The 21,778-nt window shown below is 44.3% G+C and overlaps 2 protein-coding genes across 2 annotated transcripts; one reads left to right on the forward strand and one right to left on the reverse strand.

Moving 5' to 3' along the window:
• Positions 1-2,307: 2,307 nt before the first annotated feature.
• Positions 2,308-4,930, reverse strand: LOC135609530 (putative kinase-like protein TMKL1). The gene is made up of 2 exons (XM_065102885.1): positions 3,178-4,930; positions 2,308-3,094 (listed from the first exon to the last, which is right to left on the reverse strand). Exons 1-2 carry the CDS (start codon positions 4,592-4,594, stop codon positions 2,454-2,456), a joined length of 2,058 nt encoding a protein of 685 aa, XP_064958957.1. The 5' UTR covers positions 4,595-4,930; the 3' UTR covers positions 2,308-2,453.
• Positions 4,931-14,549: 9,619 nt separating this feature from the next.
• On the forward strand, positions 14,550-19,742 carry LOC103980593 (ABC transporter B family member 1). The gene is made up of 10 exons (XM_009397030.3): positions 14,550-15,175; positions 15,263-15,317; positions 15,401-15,576; positions 15,646-15,846; positions 15,930-16,189; positions 16,264-16,580; positions 16,651-16,874; positions 17,072-17,445; positions 17,517-18,222; positions 18,307-19,742. Exons 1-10 carry the CDS (start codon positions 14,624-14,626, stop codon positions 19,576-19,578), a joined length of 4,137 nt encoding a protein of 1,378 aa, XP_009395305.2. The 5' UTR covers positions 14,550-14,623; the 3' UTR covers positions 19,579-19,742.
• The last annotated feature ends 2,036 nt before the right edge of the window (positions 19,743-21,778 follow it).

A 21,778-nucleotide genomic window follows, 5' to 3' on the forward strand; every position in this document is an offset into this window, starting at 1 on the left:
CTTGCGAGAGGAGAGAGACATCCTGACCTGAGTTGCAAAAGCTGGACACTAGATGACCTAAGGATCAACTTACCTTTTGGAATCGAAGCTGAAAAGAAAGCTTCCGACTCGAGTAGTTGAATGAGTCTCACTAAATAAACTTAGGGAGGTTTATAGACAAAGGATGACATCTCTCCTTCCAAGATTTGTGCAAGTGTCCTTTCAAGATCATATCAAAGGGACACTTCCTCATTATTACTAAGATATCATTTAAGGAAGAAATATCTCTCCTATCCATTCTGAAGAAGATATGGGGAAATCTCCCTCTCCTCTACCGTCAGGGTGTTAATCAAGGAGGATATGAGAAAATCTCCCTCTCTTTTTCGATGCTAAAGCACCAATCAAGGAGTCTTCCTCGAGCGTCTCTCTCTCTCTCTCTCTCTCTCTCTCTCTCTTTTCTTCACTATTGAAATGCTAATTGAGGAGGATGTAAAGAATATATGCTTAGCCCTACTTGTCGGAATCGAACCCTTGATCATGTGGTGTCGATCGGGGAAAGCAATCTTCCCCCCTCTCACGATGAAGCCACTCTCCATGATTGAATCAAAGTGTCCACGTGGGATTGCTCCGACAAGATGCGCGAGTCAAAAAAATCTAACCCACGCAAAAAGAAACCTGCTACTGCGAAAGATCAAGCTAAAAAGCGCATGAGTCGAAGAAAATCTGACTCACAAGTGGGGAAAACCTGGCCCGCATAAAAAGAAACCTGTTATAGAAGATTAAGCCAAAGGGTGCCCGAAGCACACGAGTCAAGGAAAATCTGACTTGCGCCAAGTAAAACTTGGTATAATGGAAGTACAAGGTGAAGTATACCTAAGATGCGTGAGTCGAAAAAACTCAACTTATAAAAAAAATCCACTATAGTAAAAGATCAAGCCAAAGGGTGCCCGAGATGCATGAGTCAAGGAAAATCTGACTTGCACTAAGTAAAACCCACTATGATAGAAGCACATGACGAAGTAAGCCTAAGATGAGTGAGTTAGAAAATCCTAATCCGTATATAAAAGAGACATGCTACAATGAAAAGATTGTGCCAAGAGACGCCCGAGGTGCATAAGTTGAGAAAAACCCAACTTATGTTAAGTATAATCTACCATGACGGAGATGTAAAGCCTATTATCTCTTAGGTGCCTAATTCGAAAAAAACTTGATCCGTCGAAAGAAATTCTAGATGCTCTTATACCCCAAAACAGAAAAAAACCAAACATGCTTCGAACTCCAAAAGCTCCAAATCATACCTTCAGGGTAGGATAAATGATAAAAAATATATAATCAGCTAGCCATCACTTGCTATGTCAATACTGCATAAGGCCCATAGGAAGATAAAGGCCTAAGAAACCCAACACCCATTTGCCCATATAGATAGGAGTCCAAAAGACAACTCAAGTCAGTTACCGAGTTGCTTAGCTACCTCCCATTCAGAATATTTGCAAGAATATTCTCGAATATTTGTAAAAGACGTCTGAGGTGCAAAAGTCGAGAAAAATCTAACTAATGTTAAGTACAATCTATCACGACGAAGATACAAGGCCTGATATCTCTAATAAGCCTAATTCGAAAAAAACTTAGATCGATTGACAGAAATCCTAAATGCTCCCATACCCAAAAAAAAAAAAAAAAAAATCAAACAATGTGCTTCAAACTCCAAAAGCTTCAAACTATACATTTGAGATGAGACAAAGGATAGGAAATATATAATCAGCTAGCCATCACTTGTCATATCAATGCTACATAAGTCCTATAAGAAGATAAAGATATAGGAAGCCCACTTGCCCATATAGATAGGAGTCCAAAAGACAGCTCAGGTCAGTTATCAAACTGCCTAGCTATCTCTCATGCAGAATATTCTTGAAAGTTTAAGAACAGCTTGGGTCAATTATGTTTCCCATATGAAATATTCATAAGAATATTCATGAAAGTTTAAGTACAGTTCGGGTCAATTATATTTTCCTTATGAAATATTCATAGAAATATTCATGAAAGTCCACGAGACAACTCGAGTAGATTATAAACTGCCTCTCGTGAAATATTCTTAAGAGTATTTTTGAAAGTTCAAAAATAACTTCTTAACAATAGTTTTTGAAAGTTAAAAAGTAACTCGAGTTGGTTAGGAAGTAGTCCGTCAATACTAACGAGGAACTAGCTCCTTGTTCAGTAACTAGTTTGAGAGACTCATTGATATTTTTTCCTGATAAGATATATGAATATTTTTTTATAATGAGATTAGAACTTTATATTAAAGATCCAAATTAACTATTAGGAACCATAACGGATTAATAATTTTGCATGCCTACCCTCATCTAAATAAACACAGTTGCTACACTACCACGCTAAAACATCATGGTCTCTTACACCGTATCAAAATCCTGCCTTTGGAAGGACGACCAGAAGAGCTCAAATGACTTGGATTGGCCTCAGAATGGTGTCCCGCTCTCGCTCCTATCCGTGGGACTGTAGAGAGCAGACCTGTTCCGGGGCCGGTTCTCCTCGAGCTGCTTCACCACCTCATTCATGTCCGGCCTCACCGACGCCACCGGAGCGCAACACCCCATCGCCAGCCTCAACGCCTGCACCAACCCCTCCTCTGTTGGGCTCCTCACCCCCTTCAAGACCTCCGCGTCGAATACCTCCATCGTCGCCTCCTCCAGCACCGCCACCTTCACCAGTGACGGGAGATCCACCACGTCGCCGTCCCTCCCGGTCCCCTTTCCGGGCTTCTTGCCTATCAGGATCTCCAGCAGAAGTATCCCAAAGGCGTACACATCCGTCCTTGCATTGCATTTCTTCATCTTCTGCAGCTCCGGCGCCTTGTAGCCGTCCGATCTCGCGGCGGACACCACCTCGTCGGCCACGGCAGGAACCATCAGCTTCTCCAGCCCGAACTCGATGAGCCTCGGCACAAAGAACTCGTCCACCAGCACGTTCTTCGACCGCACGTTTCCATGGGTTATGGGCGTCTCCAGACCGGCGTGGAGGTGCGCGAGTCCCCTTGCCACACCGAGCGCTATCTTGTGCCGGCGGGTCCAGTTCAACAGCGGCTTTCCCCCTCGAGAGTCTGCAGAACACAAAGTTGTGAGCTTTAGATGTCATTGGATCGGAAAGAAGGTAATTCTTGGATATCTTCGGCAATGGACAGACAGTGAAGGAGGTCATGAAGGGTTCTATTGCGGTGGTAGTCGTAGATGAGCAGCTTCTCGCCTCGCTTCCCTTGGTAGAAAGCTCTCAGCGCCGACAAGTACTCGTGCCGAACTCGCCCGAGTTGCCGGATAACCGGCACGCACTCAGCTTGATCCTTGCAGCTGCCTTCTCTCAGCAGCCGTAGAGAAATGTGTCCTCCGTCGACCAGCCTCGCCTTGTACACAGCCCCGTAGCTCATCTTCTCCATCAATTGCCCGGTGGCGTTCAGCACGTCCTCAAGCGTCAGATGCTCACCGCCCTGAAACACCATCAGCTTCCCATCCCCGCCGTCGGTCCCGTCCTCCTCGAACACCAAGCCCTCCTCTCCGTTCGCCTTCCTTCCCATGTTCCTCCTCTTCCTCGCCTGTACCCAAACAAAGGACACCGACGCAAGGACCACTGCCCCAGCCAGCGAACCAATCACGATTCCGGCGATGGATCTGGAAGTCAGACCGGAAGTTGAGCCGCATTTCCCCACCGTCGATGGACCGCAGATCACCAGATTGTTCCCCTGGAACGCCTCCGCCGTGAACCTGGACTTCCGGAAGGACTCTGGCAATGGCCCGGTGAAGCTGTTGTACGAAAGATTCAATCTTTCTATTTTACTGAGCCCAGCGAGCGAGCCCGGGACAGAGCCGAAGAAGCTATTGCTGCTGAGGTCGAGCTCCACCAGCTCACGGAAATCGGAGATGAACTTAGGAAAGGGCCCTTGGAATCGATTGTTGCGCAAGTCGAGAATTTTAAGCTTGTCGCAATTCGTACTAGGCTCAGCAGGGTCGGGAACGGCGCCGGAGAGCTTGTTTCCGTGGAGGCGGAGCGAGACGAGGCGGTCGCAGAGGTTCCAGATGGACGGCGGGAGGGCGCCTTCGAGGATGTTGCCAGCGAGGTCAAGGTCGGCGAGGGCGGGGGCGTTGCCGAGCTCGAGGGGAATGGGGCCGATCAGGGAGTTGACACCGAGGTAAAGGGACTCGAGGTAGGAGAACTGGCCAAGCTCCGGCGGGAGAGAGCCAGCAAGGGCGGCAGCAGGTAGGTGGATGGAGAGGAGGTGGAGGGAGGGGTCGGAGGAAAGACTGAGGTTGGAGCGGACGGCCGGGTCGTCCTCGCACCGGAGTGCGGTGGCGGCGCCTCCAGCAGACCAGCGTAGACCGCGCCATACGCAAAGGGGGAGGGAGGCATTCCAAGAGGAGAGCTCGGCGTTGGCGGCAGAGCCTTGGAGGGCGGGCTTTATTTTGTCGAGGAGGAGGATAACGTCGGCTGCGATCGGCTCTGAGGAAGAAAAGGAGAAGAACACAGACAGGCAGACAAAGAAGAAGATGGATGAGGATGCCAGAGTAGGAAACAGAGGAAAAGGAGAAACTTTTGAAGCCAAAGGAGGCATTTTGGGACGCAAAGAGGAGAGGAGAAGTGAAAACAGAGTAGATGGAGTAGAAGGATTGGTTTTGCAGAAGAGAGTGGCTGTATGTTCTTCTTAGAAAGGGGGAAGGAGAGGCGACATCTGAGGAACAGACGAAGCGAGTGGAAGACGCGGGTTTCAGAGGCAGGGTTCCTGCAGCAACCCTCCTCTCATCTCAGGCTTTGGTGGACTGCTTTGGGTCCCCTCTTCTCTTGCAGCAACCCTCCTGTCATCATCCTATGTTCTCCTCTTCCATGAAGCAAAACTTCCCAATGCAGTGAAACCAATTCATGTTGTCTCCACAACGCCAGAAATTGACCTCTGTGTTCTTTCTTCCTCATAAAAGCATAACACATGAGGGGAAGCAATCTAATGACAGAAGATGAGAGATTAGTGAGCAGTAGTAAGATTAAAGGAGAAACAAATGGCGACAAATACAGTCAAATTTAGTTTCCCAACATCATTTTCTTGAGAAGAACAAAAGTGATATGGAAAGCCCATCTCATGGCATGTGACTGTTCCTTCAGAAAGAACAGGAGGGTATCGACAAGCTTTTCCGGGCACAGCACCGAGAATTGAGGCACGAGATTATTATTTCACATCATTCATGACATGACATGAGGTGAAGAATGGGCGGAGTCATCTCTCCCTCCGAAAACGAAGAACAACACTTCTGCTTTGTGCCTGCAACCTTTCTTCGCAGGCACCCAATGCGTGAACAGTAGCATTGGACGGGGGAAGATACAATTACTGAGCAATTACGCGCAGCTATGAAGCACATAGAACGAGAAAGAACACAAGATAGTGTGCATAGTTGATGTGTTTAATTACCCACAAATATTGCTGCTGTGATAAAGAACAGTTGAGTTAATGTGCAAGGCGACAAGGAGTCATCAACAAAGAGCTAGAAAACAAGCAAACTGAGATCCATACAGATACATTCATTATTAGATGTCCATCCATACCATATATTTTATGCTGGAAAGTGTAATAACACATGATATAGGACCTTAAAACATCCACAGCAACCAAAGTAAGATCAAATAGAACCAAATAATATTAATTGTAATCCCCCCAAAATCACTAAATTTAGAATAATTCTAAAATTAATTAATAATTATGAATATATTTCATCTTAAACAGAATATTTATTTATTTTAATTGGATTTGATGATAGGATGATTAAAATGGAGTTTTAAACTTAAATCAACTCATTTTAATTTAAGAAATAGATAAGATTTAATTAATAAAAAATTATGTTGAAAAGATTAGTAGGTTATGAAGTCATTAATAAAAAAATTAAATCGTACAAAAAAGAAGTCAACACGATGACGATTTTCCCAGAAAACCAAAAAAATTACTAAATATAGCAAAAACAGATAATAACATAGAATTATAAAATTACCCCTGTTGACCAACTTTTGACTAGTGTTGACCAGAGTCGATCACAGTTGACCACAGCAACGGTCAACTTCCTCTTCTCTGCGGTTGTTGCCAAGAGCACAGTGGCCGACCGGCTGAGTCTCACCGGAGAAGAAGCTTCAACGTCGAGTAATTCTCGGTTGGATTTGGGTTGGAGCAGTGGGAGATCTTTCTCACGTCTTCCTCCCTACTTCTCCTCTCTTCTTCTCACCTTTCCTTCGCCCCATCGCTTTCCCTGCTGTTGTTCCCAGAAGCTCCATTTATAGGAGCGAGGGAAGGTGGAGTGCTCGCTTCCCGCGAGCGGAGAGGTGCGGCTGCGGTGGGCGACTGCAGCGAGTAGCACGCGAGCGGCTGCGGCGAGCAGCACGCGGGCGGCTACGGCCTACGGAGGGCAACTACGGTGAAGCGGCGCGGGTAGCGGTGGGAGCCGCACAATGAGGAACGCAGCATGAAACTTCCCCTCGTGCGGACGGCGGCGCAAGCACAAGCAGCGAACGCTGCGATGATGAAGATACTTGGGTGCCGCTGAATGTAGTCAACATCCTGCTATGACTCGATCATTCAAACGTCTTTCTCCCTACTTCTCTATTCTTCTCACTTTTCCTTCTCTCCATCGCTTACCCTGCTCTGGTTCTCCAAAGTTCCATTTACAGGAGCAAGGGAAGGTGGAGGAGGGCTCGGTGCTCACGAGCGAAGAGGTGCAGCTGTATGTGGGCGATTGTCGCGAGCAACACGAGAGTGGCTGCGGCGAGCGACGGGCGATGGCGGTGTGCAACGGGCGACTATGGTGAAGTGGTGCGGGTGAAGGAGAATGGGTAGGACTAGCCAAGTCGATGACCTATAGCACCTTATTCACCCGGGTGGGGTCAAGGTGAGTGGTCGGCTTAGTGGGTTGACTCTTATGCGCCGTGGCTCGATAGGTTCGACGTACGTTCGACGTGGGTTAAGCATTGATTCGACTCGAACTCAGTACAGCATCGACGTGGGTGTAGCAGCGATACGGGCTCGACTCTGTCCAACAAACCATAATTGAGCTGACGGCAACAACCCATTCAGGTGTCGCCCCTTTGTGGCCTGCCGACTACGGCTCAGCGCACAGCCAGTCCAATCGTCGTCCTTGTCGAGTCCCTGTTCATGTGCATTGTGTGTGTGTGAGTCTTAGTGGGTTGGATGAGAACTTGACCCGATAGCTAGACACTGACTGAGCCCGAATCCAAGGCTATAAGACCCGAATCAGTTGGCTCGCAGCATTACCCTAAGTTTTTACAATTCCGTATTCAGGCTTTGGTTCGTTCAGTAACTCTCTTTTAACATGTTTTATCAATTGACCCTTAAATTAGATCTAACTATATCCGATCTAAATCAATTTAGGATAATTCTAGACAAGTCTTATAAAGATTGTAGGATGGGTCAATGAGGTTCTAATTGAATTCAGTTCGATTCGAATCAATTGGATTGATTCAATTAGGGTTCAAGCTAGTTAAGGATTAATTAAGGTATGATTATGAATATTAATGATGTTAATATATCATTTATAAGTTTTAAGTTATTAATAGATCATTTATGAGTTTTAACTCTGTTTTAACATGTTTTATGTGTTTGAGCCCAATTAACCTGAATCTAAATTGAATCGGTTTTGATGATGATTCTAAATTAATCTAAACTAGTTTTTGACTCAAATTAGACCTAACTATGTCCAAACTAAATCAATTTAGGATAATTCTAGACTAGCCTTATAAGGATTGTCGGATGGGTCAATCAAGTTTTGGTTGAATTCAATCCGTATTCTTGTGATCACATCAGGTTCTAATTGAATTCAATCCGTATTCTTGTGATCACATTTGGATTCCAATTCACTAAAAGAGACTCAGAGGCCTTACCTATCAATTCAATATTTAAGTAACTTATGCCCTGAGTTTTTTCACATATGGATTCATTTTGAGGTTATTTATCAAGTTTGATAAAATTCATAATTGATTCTTCGTCATCCCAAAAAGAGAAGAAATAACCTATCATAATCTCTCCCAGACTCTAAAAATATTATTTCGTATCAAATGTTTTAAGAGTAGGAAGCATTTAGTGACTAGCGAGGGTAAATAAATTAGGAAAAACTAATGATGGGTGAGATATGTAGCATATAAGGCTTTACAAATTTATAAAAACAAAGATAATTACAAGTTTCTTCAATTTTGTTCTAAGATCCACATTTTCCGATGGTTGCACAAAGGGAACATATTAAGATAGAAGCATCAATTAGAAAGGAGGTATTGATCGATTGAGAAAAGATTTATGTTACCAAGGTGTGAATATATCTTGATTAAGTATGAATGAATATTTGTATATAGTATGAATATAATGTGAATATCATACAAACATAGTGAGAATATATTTTCTTTGTATTAGGCAACACATCATTTAAATCTTATATATACGAGAGGTGACATTGTATTCTCTCGGCTATTAATTTTAGAGCCTATTTTATTATAATCATTAATCATAGAGCTAGCATGGAAAGAAGGTAGTTGGGTGAACTTACCTAATATTTATCTTACAAATATTAATGGTTGTACCATCCGAAATTATACAAAATGAATGATATATACTAGTTTGAACGATCCGATCTATATCTATAATAATAATCAAACGTGAGCTCGCACATAACGTTATCGTTGTTGTTACTATCGCTACTTCATCGTTATTATTATTGGTATCATTATTTCATGACGTCACAACTGCAACACTGCTATCAACACTATTGTCACCGCATTCCATTTTCTTCCAAAAACACTCTTATCTCTTTTTCTCCTCCACTTTTCCTTCTCCTCTATCACTTCTTCCTCCACCAGTATTTCTATCTTAATTGCTTTTTCCTCTTATCTCTCTTTTTCTTCCTCTTCGAAATATCATGCATATCGACGTATGATACATACGTTGTGATCCATATGTATCGATAGATTATCAAAATAGGTCTGATACCAAAAACGATAATCCTTGCCAAGTATTACTGGATTGAGTGTGAACACATCGTTTAAAGTGTGATCATAGTGTGAATAGATAAATGATATATTAGGCAACATATCATTTAAATTTAATACACGTATCTATTTATACCCAAGTAAAAATCAATAAGAATCTCTTGCGAGTTATCTCTTCTTCTTCTTCCGGGAGGCCTTTCATTCTCCTAAGCCAAGAAGAAATGCCACAAGCAAAGACAGAAACCAACATTGATAGCCCTGATTGTTTATTTCTCTCAATAGATCTCTTGACAAAGATTAGCGAAGAGCTTCCCATCCCACACCGTGTTTGCTTTGAAGCTACATGCAGGGGTTGGAGTTTTGCAGTCTTGCGCATGGTCGTCCCCTCTCCACGTCTCCTCCTACCTGGCGAGGATGGTGAGCAGAGTGGGTCTTGCGCATTCTTTATCTCCAACGTATGGTCATATCTTCACCGACTTCCCACTCCGTGAGCTTCCTGACAGGCGTTGTGTTGGATCTCGAACAGGTTGGACTGCTTCACCTTCTCCCCACTCACTGAGCTTCGTACCGTGCGTTGTGTTGGGTCTCACGCTGGTTGGCTTGCAGTCAAAGATGTACACCTCCATATTAGCCTCCTTAATCCGCTAACAATGACTCAAGCTCACCTTCCCTACTTCACCACCCTCCCAAAATGGAGGTGGTGGTAACCCAAAGCACTTCCCTAACGGAGGGCCTTATTTTCTCACTCTTGATCAATTTCATGATTGCTAGATTCAGGAGGTCACTTTTTTATAAAATTAATTTAAATAGTAATAAAATTAGAATTTTAGATTAAGATATGAGTTATTAGTTTTTTTTATACATAGATGAGGATAAGAAGGTTTATTAGGTTATGATTGATTTTTTTTTTCATTTAAAAAATTATATTTATCCTTTTGACTAATATAAATACGTGTTTTTGGATGAGTCTAAGGAGTTGTAGATTGAAAGCACTGTTTATTTTTTCTACTATCTTCTCTCTTTTTTTTTCTAATTTTTTTTAGAAAATCAACAAGTGTGGTATCAAATCTAAGAAGAGCTCTATTTTTCAATCTTTAAAGGTAAAAATATTAATCCTGGACTATTAAAATGAGCTATATTTATTTCATAAGGATTATGAAATTTGGTATATTATAGTTTTGTTGACTATGATATGTAAGATCTCAATATTACTAAAGATTAAAAAGATCAAATGAATGAAAATATGTATAAAGATATAAGAGCTCTCTATATGTTATAATAAGTAATAGATGAGTCCATATTTTCTCGAATTATGTTGGCATCAATATTAACATAACCTTGAAAAATATTAAAATGTGCTTGGAGGTATAAACAAAGTAAAAACTTCAAATCGTTCATTGTGAATTTAAAACTCTTATGATGAAAGATTTTGAATTAATCATTGATTTTTTTTAAAGTTTCTTTTATAGTAAAAACCTAAAATATCAAATAGTAGTAGAAAAGGTTTTATGAAGTTTTTTTTTTTCTAAATTTGATATGATTTTTACTATTATAGAAGAAGTTAAATGTACAAATACATTATCTATTGATAAATTAATGGGTTAGGTTTTAATTTATGAATAAAAAGTAAACAGATCTTTAAATTAATGGATGATCCAAGAGGTAAGAGATGAGGTCGATCAAATAAAAGTCAAAAGGACCTCGAATGAAGATAACAAAGAATTCCTCTTTGTTCTCATTATAAAAATAAACATATTGAAAAAGATTATTAGTAAAAAATAAAAATCAAAATACTTTGCTCTCTTTAAAAAAATATGGTAATCTTCTTTACATTTCCGTTGTGTATGGATTCTTGTTTAGCTAAACAACAATTTTCAGGGGTAATAAATTTTTATTGTTCTCTTATTCGATGCAATAGAATATTTCGAAGATGACTTTGTTTTTCAATCATAGAATATTTAAGATTGGATTTCTTCATCACGCAATGGAACCATCTTTAGCAACTTTTGCATGGATAGATTCGAATGAGTGCTGAGTAGGATAAAGAAGATCGTTCAATTATTAAGAAAAAGTTAAGTAGGACAAACAAACTGTTCTATTCTCAAATACAAAACATTAGATATGAAGAACATCTACACACTCTTTCTTTCCTTTTTCTCTTGAACTAACTACATGAAGAAGAATGGGGGATATGTTCTTTTCTTGAACTGTTCTTGAACCAAACATAAAAATAATAAGAAAGAATAGAACCACAGGGATTGAACTCTGTTAGAAAAATACGTCTGTATAATGTGTATACTAACTTTAATTTTTCTCTTCAACCACAAAAAAAAAAAAGAAATATGATTGAACTCTGTTAGAAAAACAAAAAAACCAAGCTTTAAGAGAATCATCGAAAGAGTTCTTTAAGAGAATCATCGAAAAATAAAATAAAACTTTGCTTATATTTAGTAATTCCTATGTCTCTTTTCAGGCTTTTCCTATTATAAAATAAGCTTGTGCTTGCAGATCCCATAAAAACATGTCTCAAAAACTATATAGAACATGAATGGAAAAGATAAGAAGAAATGGAAGTGCTTTCAGGCCAAAGACTCTCATTGGAAAGAAAACAAAGGGAAAACAATAAAAAGAAAAGAAGAAGCTACCATTGAACTGTAGTACTTTAGATCTGTAACGCAGTTCCACCTAAAAGCTCAATCCCCTCTCGTGCCAGTGCAGTGCAGGTCATAAGATAAGGAGAGCAGTGAAGGGAAGTGGAAGAATAAAATGACACGTCCACATGCAAGGGACAAAAACCCTCCCATCTTCCCAAAGGCACTTTAAAGGTGTGCAATGGTGGCCTCTACTTACTCACATGGTGACCAACTCCACTAGAGAAACAACCATCATCCATCATTGATCACATTGCGCACTTTTTGTCTTGCGATATATTTTCTCTCATCATGGATGTCTCACCTTGTCGAGCAAGCTAAGGGTCTATGTGCTGCAGCTAAAGTAAATAAAGACGATGTCTCTGTGGATTTAGTATCACTGTCAATCACACATTAGAAAAGAACCTTCTTCTTCATGACTGTCATGTGGCACTCCAGTGTGGAGCAATGGGGTGGTATCACAACCTAAACACGGTTGTCATGCTTACATGATGTAAGAAAAACAGCATCACTTGGCATTTGTCTCATGAGCTTTAGGAGTCGGATGAAGCCAGTGGGAGCTGTGATCATGCATTTGTTTAAGAGGAAAGGCCAAGTCTTGAGCTAAGTTCAACCTAGTTAGGTCATGAGGACATGAAGTGAACTGATGTGTATTATATCTTGAACCTGCTTATAGATTGTTTTCATGATCCTACTGCTAAATGGCCTGTGTTTTTAGGTCCGTAAGGAAGAAGACGACTACTGTTGCCTTCCCCGAGTAAGAAATATTTTCCTACTTGATGATTCATATTGACTTGAAGCAATCTCTCACCTCTCAGGCCCACATTGCATCTGAAATCATCTTGCTATTTGTCTCTACCATAAGACAGTTTGAACCTATGGACTATGATTGATGTGACTGAATGATAGCCGTGCACCTTTACATATCAGCCATGCGAGAAAATGACATGCTTTGACCAGTACACCAAACAGCCTGAAATTGCATTGATCCATGAATACTGACTTTTAGGTCACCCACACATGAACAAAACCCTGTCAGTTCACCCTGTAATCATTGTAAGCCATGGAGAAAAGGCACCATGAAATCAAAAGACAAGTGAAGACTTGTGCACACTGATGCATGAGAAAGACAAAGCTACCAAATAATAGTGTCCTTCACATGTGCTGCACTTTTCTTCAGAAGCTTTGAGTGTGCTTTGAGCGCTGTCCCACTGATGATGCTGGTTATTTAAATTATAAGAGATCACCTCAGATCCAAGAGAATGGAGACATGGTGGATGCCATGCCCTCTTCTTCAGTTTTCCAGCGAGAAGAAATCTTCCTTTTTCTCTTTTTGACTTGTTATTGGAGCTCTTTGCCAGACCACAAAGATGATGGAAGTACTGCCAAAAATGATAATTATGTGTTAATCAAAGATTAGTGTGGCTAATGCATGCAATAATTTGAAGATTGGATCTATTGACTGTGCTTTACAACTGCTTAAGTGCTACTTGTGTTGATCAGTGCTTTCCTTCACATGAGCATCATCTTCCACTCACAGTGCAGCAGCATCTTGTACTTTTGTTCTTTTAGTTCCATGATTACCACTAAATCACTTCTCTTTACAAGATGATCAACAAAGGAAAGAGAATACCACCAGGACATGCATTGACTCTTGTACAGCACAGCACTATGGAATGTACTATTTCCAATCCCACAACTTCTTCTTGTATCCAAACCTGTCGTGCCCAATGTAAGAGATTACTTGTGCTTTGTTCAATGCACCTTCTCCATCTCAATTATCTTCTCCGAGTCTTCGAAATGTCATCGATTCGCCATACAATTTTTGCATTCGATCATCAACTAAGTCACGAATCCTTGTTCTCATAATCTTCACAAGACCATGACGCGGACGTCGGGCCTAACAATACCACAAATCACGGCTTCGACGTACGAGATTGCCGCTCCCACGTACGTGCCATCAAATCATTGGTGGCAACACCGACAACCCTCGCATTGCTATCAATGTTTCGTCTTACTTCGAGTCAATTTAGTACACGTGGACATGATGGGTTCATATATCGTATTATAACCGGAAAATTGACCGAATCTTTTTGTGATAATAAGAAAAGATTATGGTAATTTGTCGATGATGAAATAATGCAATTACATCAGAGTCATGTTACGTTGGTTCATAGTCTAGAGAATTGGTTCTTCCCCATTTTTCTGGTTAGATAATCTTGTTATGTTATGATGTACGTGTCACTCATCGAAATCGTTAATTATACAGAAGAAGTCTTGTAGCAGGAAACAAGCAGGGGAGATCAGTACAAGAAAAAGAGTATTAAAAATGGCCGCTTTTAAGGGGAGGAGAAGAAACGCATGCATGCTTACCACAAGACTGAAGCTTTGAGAAGTAGTAGTGTTCACGCTTCTTCTGCTCCAGTTTTTAATTGAGCTTGCTTGACACATATGTCTTCGGTCTCTCTCTCTTCCTTTGACCCATGGCAGCAGAAACACAGGCTTACAGTCAATGGTGAGTACTAAGACCACTGTTCTTCCTCACTCCCTAGTCTTCTTATCTTAAAGAAAAGGTTGCCCTCGGTCGAGCAGAAGTCAAAACACACAGGAAAAATAGCTCCCACAAGTTTCGGTCAAAACACTCACTCCCGAGTTACTGACCATTTCAGGCCGCACAAGTCCTTGTGTCGGGACAACACGCTGCCTGTTCCTTTCACTGCTACAGTCACCCTAACTTCGTTGTAGGAAAAGGATTATGAACAGAAGATTACTTAATGCCATTCCACACTTCTTCTGCAAGTTACGATTGATTAAAGAAAGTTTTATGTTTCGAGTAATCTGTGAAAGGTAGTTAAACATGGCAGCAATAAAGAGGGCAGCAGAGACAGGGGACTAAACACGCATACTGCGGAAAGAGAGAGAGGTCGGGGTGGCAAATTCATTGCATGTAGCGTCTGCTCCGAACAATGTCACAGCAGGGTTATGGGCATGAGGAAGAGATGATAAAGCGGAGGGTGGTGGTGGAGGAATGGCGCCAACCTGAGCTGCAGGCCTTCCACCTGTGCTCCCCTCCCCATTCTGCTGCCAACCCTGAAGTCCATCATCAGGCGAACCAGTTGGTGATAGAAGTGGCGGAAAGAGGTGGTGGTGGGCTTGTCGCCGCTGCTGATGCTACGAGCTTAGCTGCTTCTCTTGCTGTTCCTGTTAGTAGCTCTTCTGCCTCTGGCCGTGAGATGGAGGCCGCTAATGGTAACGTCAAGGTGGAAGACCCACAACCGGCAACGGTGGCTAGCAAGCAGGAAGACGTGAAGCCGGCGCCGGAGGCCCCGACGGTGGGATTCAGCCAGCTGTTTCGCTTCGCCGACGGGCTGGATTGCTTGCTGATGGCTATCGGCACCGCCGGGGCCATTGTTCATGGCTGCTCCCTCCCCATTTTCCTCCGCTTCTTCGCCAATCTCGTCAACTCCTTCGGGTCCAACGCCGGCGATCCCGACACCATGGTTCGAGAAGTCGTCAAGGTTCTCTCTCCTCCACCACGACATCCGTCTCTGTTCCTTTCATTTTGATTGTGTTCGTAGGCCTGATCTTTGTTGACGATTCTGCAGTATGCTTTCTACTTTCTCGTGGTCGGGGCGGCGATATGGGCATCTTCTTGGGCTGGTGAGTTTTCATACTACCGCCTTCTGTATCGTAAAGAGGATGGACTGTGGATTGATGAGGGTGGAGCTGTTGACTGCTAACAGAGATATCTTGTTGGATGTGGACGGGGGAGCGGCAATCCACACAGATGAGGATTAAATACCTCGAGGCCGCGCTGAACCAGGACGTGCGCTATTTCGACACTGAGGTGCGCACCTCCGACGTCGTCTACGCCATCAACGCCGACGCGGTCATCGTGCAGGACGCTATCAGCGAGAAGGTGCGCCTCTATTTACATAGTCTGCAGTCTATCGAAATGTTGATATGCGTAGTGGTGGTCTACTTGCAGCTGGGGAACTTCATCCACTACATGGCCACCTTCGTGTCCGGCTTTGTGGTGGGCTTTACCGCGGCGTGGCAGCTAGCGCTCGTCACGCTGGCTGTCGTTCCCCTCATCGCCATCATCGGCGGCATCCACACCTTCACGCTGACCAAGCTCTCCTCCAAGAGCCAGGATGCTCTGGTTCGAGCCAGCAACATCGCAGAGCAGGTCTTCTCCTCATGTTCATATCCCTCTCGACGAGTTTTGCTCATCGGTCCCTACGCGATCCTCATTTCCTCCGTCGATCTCAGGCGCTGGCGCAAATCAGGACGGTGCAGTCCTTCGTCGGCGAGTCGAGCGTTCTCCAGGCCTACTCTTCCGCCCTGAGGGTCGCTCAGAAGATTGGCTACCGGAGTGGATTCGCCAAGGGTTTGGGATTGGGCGCAACCTACTTCACCGTCTTCTGCTGCTATGCATTACTGCTCTGGTACGGAGGGCATCTCGTACGCCACCACCACACCAATGGCGGGCTTGCCATCTCTACCATGTTCGCCGTCATGATTGGAGGACTGTAAGACAAAGGCGTTCCTACCTTCATTTGCTTCTCTGCAAGCGCTCTTATCATGGAACTGTAATGCTTGGCAGAGCTCTGGGGCAATCAGCTCCGAGCATGGCTGCATTTGCGAAGGCCAGAGTTGCAGCGGCGAAGATATACCAGACGATCGAGCACGAGCCGAGCATTGATCGGAAGAACGACACCGGGATCGAGTTGGGTGCCATCACGGGGCTTGTGGAGTTGAACAACGTGGATTTTGCTTACCCGTCGAGGCCGGACGTCCCTGTGCTCTGCAACTTCTCCCTGACTGTTGCTGCGGGGAAGACTCTTGCATTGGTTGGGAGCAGCGGCTCTGGCAAGAGCACCGTGGTTTCCCTAATTGAGAGGTTCTATGATCCCACTTCAGGTAAAATCTCAATCTACTGTTTAAATTCATAATCTGCTACCTACAGCTACTCATAATTCTCATCTCTTAGGTCAAATTTTGCTCGATGGGCATGACATAAAGACCTTGAAACTGAGATGGCTCAGGCAACAGATTGGGCTTGTGAGCCAGGAGCCTGCCCTCTTTGCAACCACCATTAAAGAGAACCTTCTTCTGGGCAGGGAAGATGCCACTCAAGCAGAGATACAAGAAGCTGCCAGAGTTGCCAATGCTCATTCTTTCATCGTGAAGCTGAGAGATGGCTATGACTCCCAGGTCTGTTTCCTGTCTACCGGAAAAGAACGCTGTCCTTTCGTGTAGGCTTCGCTTTCTTCATTTGCTGTTCCTGATCTCTGCTTGTAATGTCTTCAGCCATTTATGCTCCTACATTCTGCTTGTTTGGAGTAATCTGGGTAACTCATTCACTGCCACCACAAGACTGGCTGGCCAACTCATTCTCATTCAAAATGCAGGTGGGGGAGAGGGGGCTGCAGCTCTCCGGTGGCCAAAGGCAGCGCATCGCCATTGCCAGAGCAATGCTGAAGAACCCTGCAATCCTCCTCCTAGATGAGGCCACGAGCGCTCTAGACTCCGAGTCTGAGAAATTCGTGCAGGAGGCCCTCGACCGATTCATGATCGGCCGCACCACGCTCGTGATTGCCCACCGCCTCTCGACCATCCGCAAGGCTGACTTCGTCGCGGTTCTCCAGCGAGGGAGCGTCACCGAGATCGGAACGCACGAAGACCTCATGGCGAACGGTGATGATGGTCTTTACGCGAAGCTAATTCGGATGCAGGAGCAGGCCCATGAGGCAGCCCTCATCAGTGCCAGGAGGAGCAGCGCAAGGTACGACGAACTCATTGTAGGTGAACTCGATCAACTTGCTCTGCTCACTTCCTTGTTTCTTTCTCTATTAGGCCTTCAAGTGCGAGAAACTCGGTGAGCTCCCCCATCATTACCCGGAACTCATCATACGGCCGGTCGCCGTACTCCCGCCGTCTCTCCGACTTCAGCACGTCCGAGTTCAGCATCTCGATTGATCCGAGCCACCGGACGAAGAAGCTTGCATTCCGAGACCAGGCCAGCTCGTTCTTGCGCCTCGCCAAGATGAACTCACCGGAATGGACCTACGCGCTCTTAGGCTCGATCGGCTCCATGGTGTGCGGCTCCATGAGTGCCTTCTTTGCGTACGTCCTCAGTGCTGTTCTTAGTGCCTACTATGCTCAGGACTACAACTACATGCGGCGGGAGATCGGCAAGTACTGCTACCTCATGCTCGGTGTGTCCTCTGCTGCTCTCCTCTTCAACACCATGCAGCATCTCTTCTGGGATGTGGTCGGGGAAAATTTGACCAAACGGGTTCGGGAGAAGATGCTCACCTCTGTTCTTCGGAATGAGATCGCGTGGTTTGACAGGGAGGAGAACGGCAGCGCCAGGATCGCAGGTAGACTCACGGCGGATGCTCACAACGTGAGGTCTGCGATTGGTGACCGTATCTCCGTCATCGTGCAGAACACTTCGCTCATGCTTGTTGCCTTCACCGCTGGCTTCGTCCTCGAGTGGCGGCTAGCTCTCGTTCTAATTGCCGTCTTCCCTGTCGTGGTTGCTGCCACAGTTCTGCAGGTAGTATAACATCTCTGTTCTCTGAATCTAAGGCTAGAGTTCATATGAACGTCCAAGACTAAATTAAGGAAAACTGTGATGCAGAAAATGTTCATGAAGGGCTTTTCGGGAGACTTAGAAGTGGCTCACGCCAAGGCCACGCAGATTGCCGGCGAGGCAGTGGCCAACGTGCGCACGGTAGCGGCTTTCAATTCGGAGGAAAAGATCACCCAGCTATTTGCAGCGAACCTGCAAAGCCCGCTCCAGCGCTGCTTCTGGAAGGGCCAGGTAGCAGGCGGCAGCTTCGGTGTCGCCCAGTTCCTTCTCTATGCTTCATATGCTCTCGGCCTCTGGTATGCTTCATGGCTGGTGAAACATGGCTTCTCCGACTTCTCCAAGACCATCCGCGTCTTCATGGTGCTCATGGTGTCAGCTAATGGTGCTGCGGAGGCCCTGACACTGGCACCTGACTTCATCAAGGGTGGGCGCGCCATGCGATCAGTGTTTGAAGTAATTGACCGTAAGACCGAAGTAGAGCCGGATGATCCCGATGCCGCTCCCGTCTCCGACCGCCTCCGTGGGGACGTCGAGCTCAAGCATGTCGACTTCGCTTATCCGTCTTGCCCGGACATGCCTGTGTTCCGCGACCTCACCCTGCGAGCTCGAGCCGGGAAGATGCTCGCACTTGTTGGCCCGAGCGGGTGCGGGAAAAGCTCCGTCATTTCATTGATTCAGCGGTTCTACGAGCCCACGTCGGGGCGTGTGCTCATCGACGGGAAGGACATCAGGAAGTACAACTTGAAGTCGTTGCGGCAGGCGATCGCAGTGGTGCCGCAGGAGCCATGTCTGTTCGCTGCAACGATCTCGGAGAACATTGCATACGGAAGAGAAGCAGCGACGGAGGCGGAGGTGGTGGAGGCGGCGACGATGGCGAACGCGGACAAGTTCATATCAGGGCTGCCGGATGGCTACCGGACATGGGTGGGAGAGCGCGGGGTGCAGCTCTCAGGGGGGCAGCGGCAGAGGATAGCGATCGCGCGGGCGCTGGTGAAGAAGGCGCCGATGATGCTGCTTGACGAGGCGACGAGCGCGCTGGACGCGGAGTCGGAGAGGAGCGTGCAGGAGGCGCTCGAGCGGTCCGGCGTGGGACGGACGACCGTGGTGGTGGCGCATCGGCTTGCGACGATAAGGAACGCCCACGTGATCGCGGTGATCGAGGAGGGGAGGGTGGTGGAGCAGGGGTCACACTCGCACCTGCTCAAACACCACCCGGATGGGTGCTACGCGCGAATGCTGCAGCTGCAGCGCTTCACGAATGGCACGACTGCTGGCGCGCCACCGCCGCCGCCGTCCACCGACGCCAGGGAAACAGAATGATAGAGAGGGGGAGAGCGAGCAAGAGAACAAGAAGACACCGATGGCATTGTAACTCCATTTCACTTTCACTTTTTGCTTAGTTAATTTTTGCTGTGGGGTAAACAAAATTTGCCATGTAAATTTAGTCATCTTAACAGTAAATTCTCCCGTAATCTTGAGCTGAACTATGCCATAAAATAGCAATTACACTTTAAAACACCATTTTTGTATCATTAATCATCCCTCGTCTAGTGATTATAAGTTCGTTAATAAAGACGATGAAGGTATAGAGGATATATTATCGGTTAATCCTCTGACACATCACGACACCAATGAGCGAGGATAAGATGAAACTTTTTTTTACTATCTATGATGTTAAAAGATAATCATAAACTTTCTTCTTATTATTTATGAGGAGAAAGATAATAACAAGCTTCTTTCATACTCTTTACAATCATCAGATATAAAAGCTAAAGAGGGGACTTCCTTTGACTACTTATATCCGCACTTATATATTTTAAGTTTTTAATTTAAACGTTGAGAGACTAGGTCAGAAAACCTCTTCTGTCATCGATCTTCGTGCAAATGGTGTCCAAAGAGCTCAGTATTTTCATATCAGAGATACCTCGAATAACTCTATGCATATTGATATTTTTCCTCAATATTTTTGTGCTAGAAGAAAGGCCTGATGTCTTAGGAACATCCACCTACCAACCACTCAATGAATCTCAAGCGCTCTTGAAATATTGGTATCGCATCGGGTGGGGGAACCCTGATAGGCGTTGGTGCCGATGTTAATTGATTTGCTGATTACGGTTGAAGTGGTAGCATTACTTGTTGGGTTAGTTGTGGCAAGAGCGAAGTAACAATTTGCACTATACCCATTAGCGTTTGTATTTATTAGATAAGGTTTAAGAATGCTTCAACGGGAGACGAGCAGGCGACTCAAGGTTATGCCCGAGTCGTTGAGTGGATGCCAATATCTCATTGACGTTTGTGCTAAGGTTGATGCATCAACGTTTGACTATTGCCCCCATAAGTGAAAGTATTGTGGGTCGGGATAAGACCTTGAGAGGGGTCGAGCAAGTACCATGTTCCCCAACTGTGAAATTTAATGGATCGCCACACTACCATTTTGTTCCATCAGAATCTTAAATATAGTTGGTAAATTCGACAAATGATTCCTTGAGGATTCAACTATAACAAATGGATCAGCACTTAGAAGAAATGCGATGAGAATTTCAATAATCTAGAAAGGAAAGATCGACCAACCCCACATCAGGTCAGTCATCATTCACCAATGACATTAAAGAGTCGATCTCGACCAATTTTCGTCTCCCATTATTGAAGGCTTTTGACGATAATACCAGTCCACTAAAGCATATCGCTGCTTTCTATGCTCAAATATCATTATATTTTCTAGTCATTGGTAGAGAGGTCACTAATGATAATATCATATTAAAACCTACTCCGGCAACTCTAAGCTTTTTATATATTTGTAATGATTATGAGAATATTTATATATAATTATTAATTAATATTAATTTTAATTCATGAAGATAGATTTTGAATCCTTTTTTATTACATTTTATTCGAATAAAAAAATTTTGTATGTCCAGAAGTTTATTTATTTATTCTGAAATTTTTAGTAATATATCTATTAATTTGGAATTACTAGCTTGAATAATATTTTTAAGATAGATTATGAGTAGCAGTATGGGCAACCTAGTCATGCGTGGCCCATTACGGCCTGCCAAATATGACTCGGCCTAGCGCCTGTAGCCCAGATGCGGCCCAATGGACATCCAACCTAGCCCCTTAAACCAAGTCCCACCAATGAGAGTCTTGGTGGCCCACATCAAAGCCGAATTCGATGGCTACACACGAGCTAAGCTCGAATCCAAGCCAACAGCACCCGTTTCAGCCCTTGTATCAATACAGATGTGGGCGAGAGCTAACACCACAGCATCAATGGGTATTGTTTAAGTCAGCGTAAGTATTTAATTTCGTGTTTCAATATATTTGCTCCTGTGTTGGCCCAATTGCTCTATTATAACATTGATTTATGAGTTTAGGCTCTTTCGATTCCTAAATTGAAGTTCAACTAAACTAGTTTGATTGTCTTTTATCAGTTTAGTTTAGGATGATTTCAGATTGATTTAAACTATATTAAACTTGTTTGACTAAAATTGGACCTAACTAAGTCTAAGTTAGACTAGTT

The sequence above is a fragment of the Musa acuminata genome, chromosome BXJ2-4 (genome assembly GCF_036884655.1).
Source record: "Musa acuminata AAA Group cultivar baxijiao chromosome BXJ2-4, Cavendish_Baxijiao_AAA, whole genome shotgun sequence".
In the NCBI taxonomy this organism is placed as follows: Eukaryota; Viridiplantae; Streptophyta; class Magnoliopsida; order Zingiberales; family Musaceae; genus Musa; species Musa acuminata.

What these genes read in the sequence shown, in the direction of transcription:
- LOC103980593 (XM_009397030.3), top strand. Translation starts at nt 14,624, where the DNA reads ATGTCACAGCAGGGTTATGGGCATGAGGAAGAGATGATAAAGCGGAGG. An exon ending in AGGACGCTATCAGCGAGAAG is followed by an intron (nt 15,577 to 15,645) that starts GTGCGCCTCTAT and finishes GTCTACTTGCAG; the next exon opens with CTGGGGAACTTCATCCACTA. An exon ending in CCAGCAACATCGCAGAGCAG is followed by an intron (nt 15,847 to 15,929) that starts GTCTTCTCCTCA and finishes CGTCGATCTCAG; the next exon opens with GCGCTGGCGCAAATCAGGAC.
- LOC135609530 (XM_065102885.1), bottom strand. Translation starts at nt 4,594, where the DNA reads ATGCCTCCTTTGGCTTCAAAAGTTTCTCCTTTTCCTCTGTTTCCTACT. An exon ending in CCTTCATGACCTCCTTCACT is followed by an intron (nt 3,095 to 3,177) that starts GTCTGTCCATTG and finishes TGTGTTCTGCAG; the next exon opens with ACTCTCGAGGGGGAAAGCCG.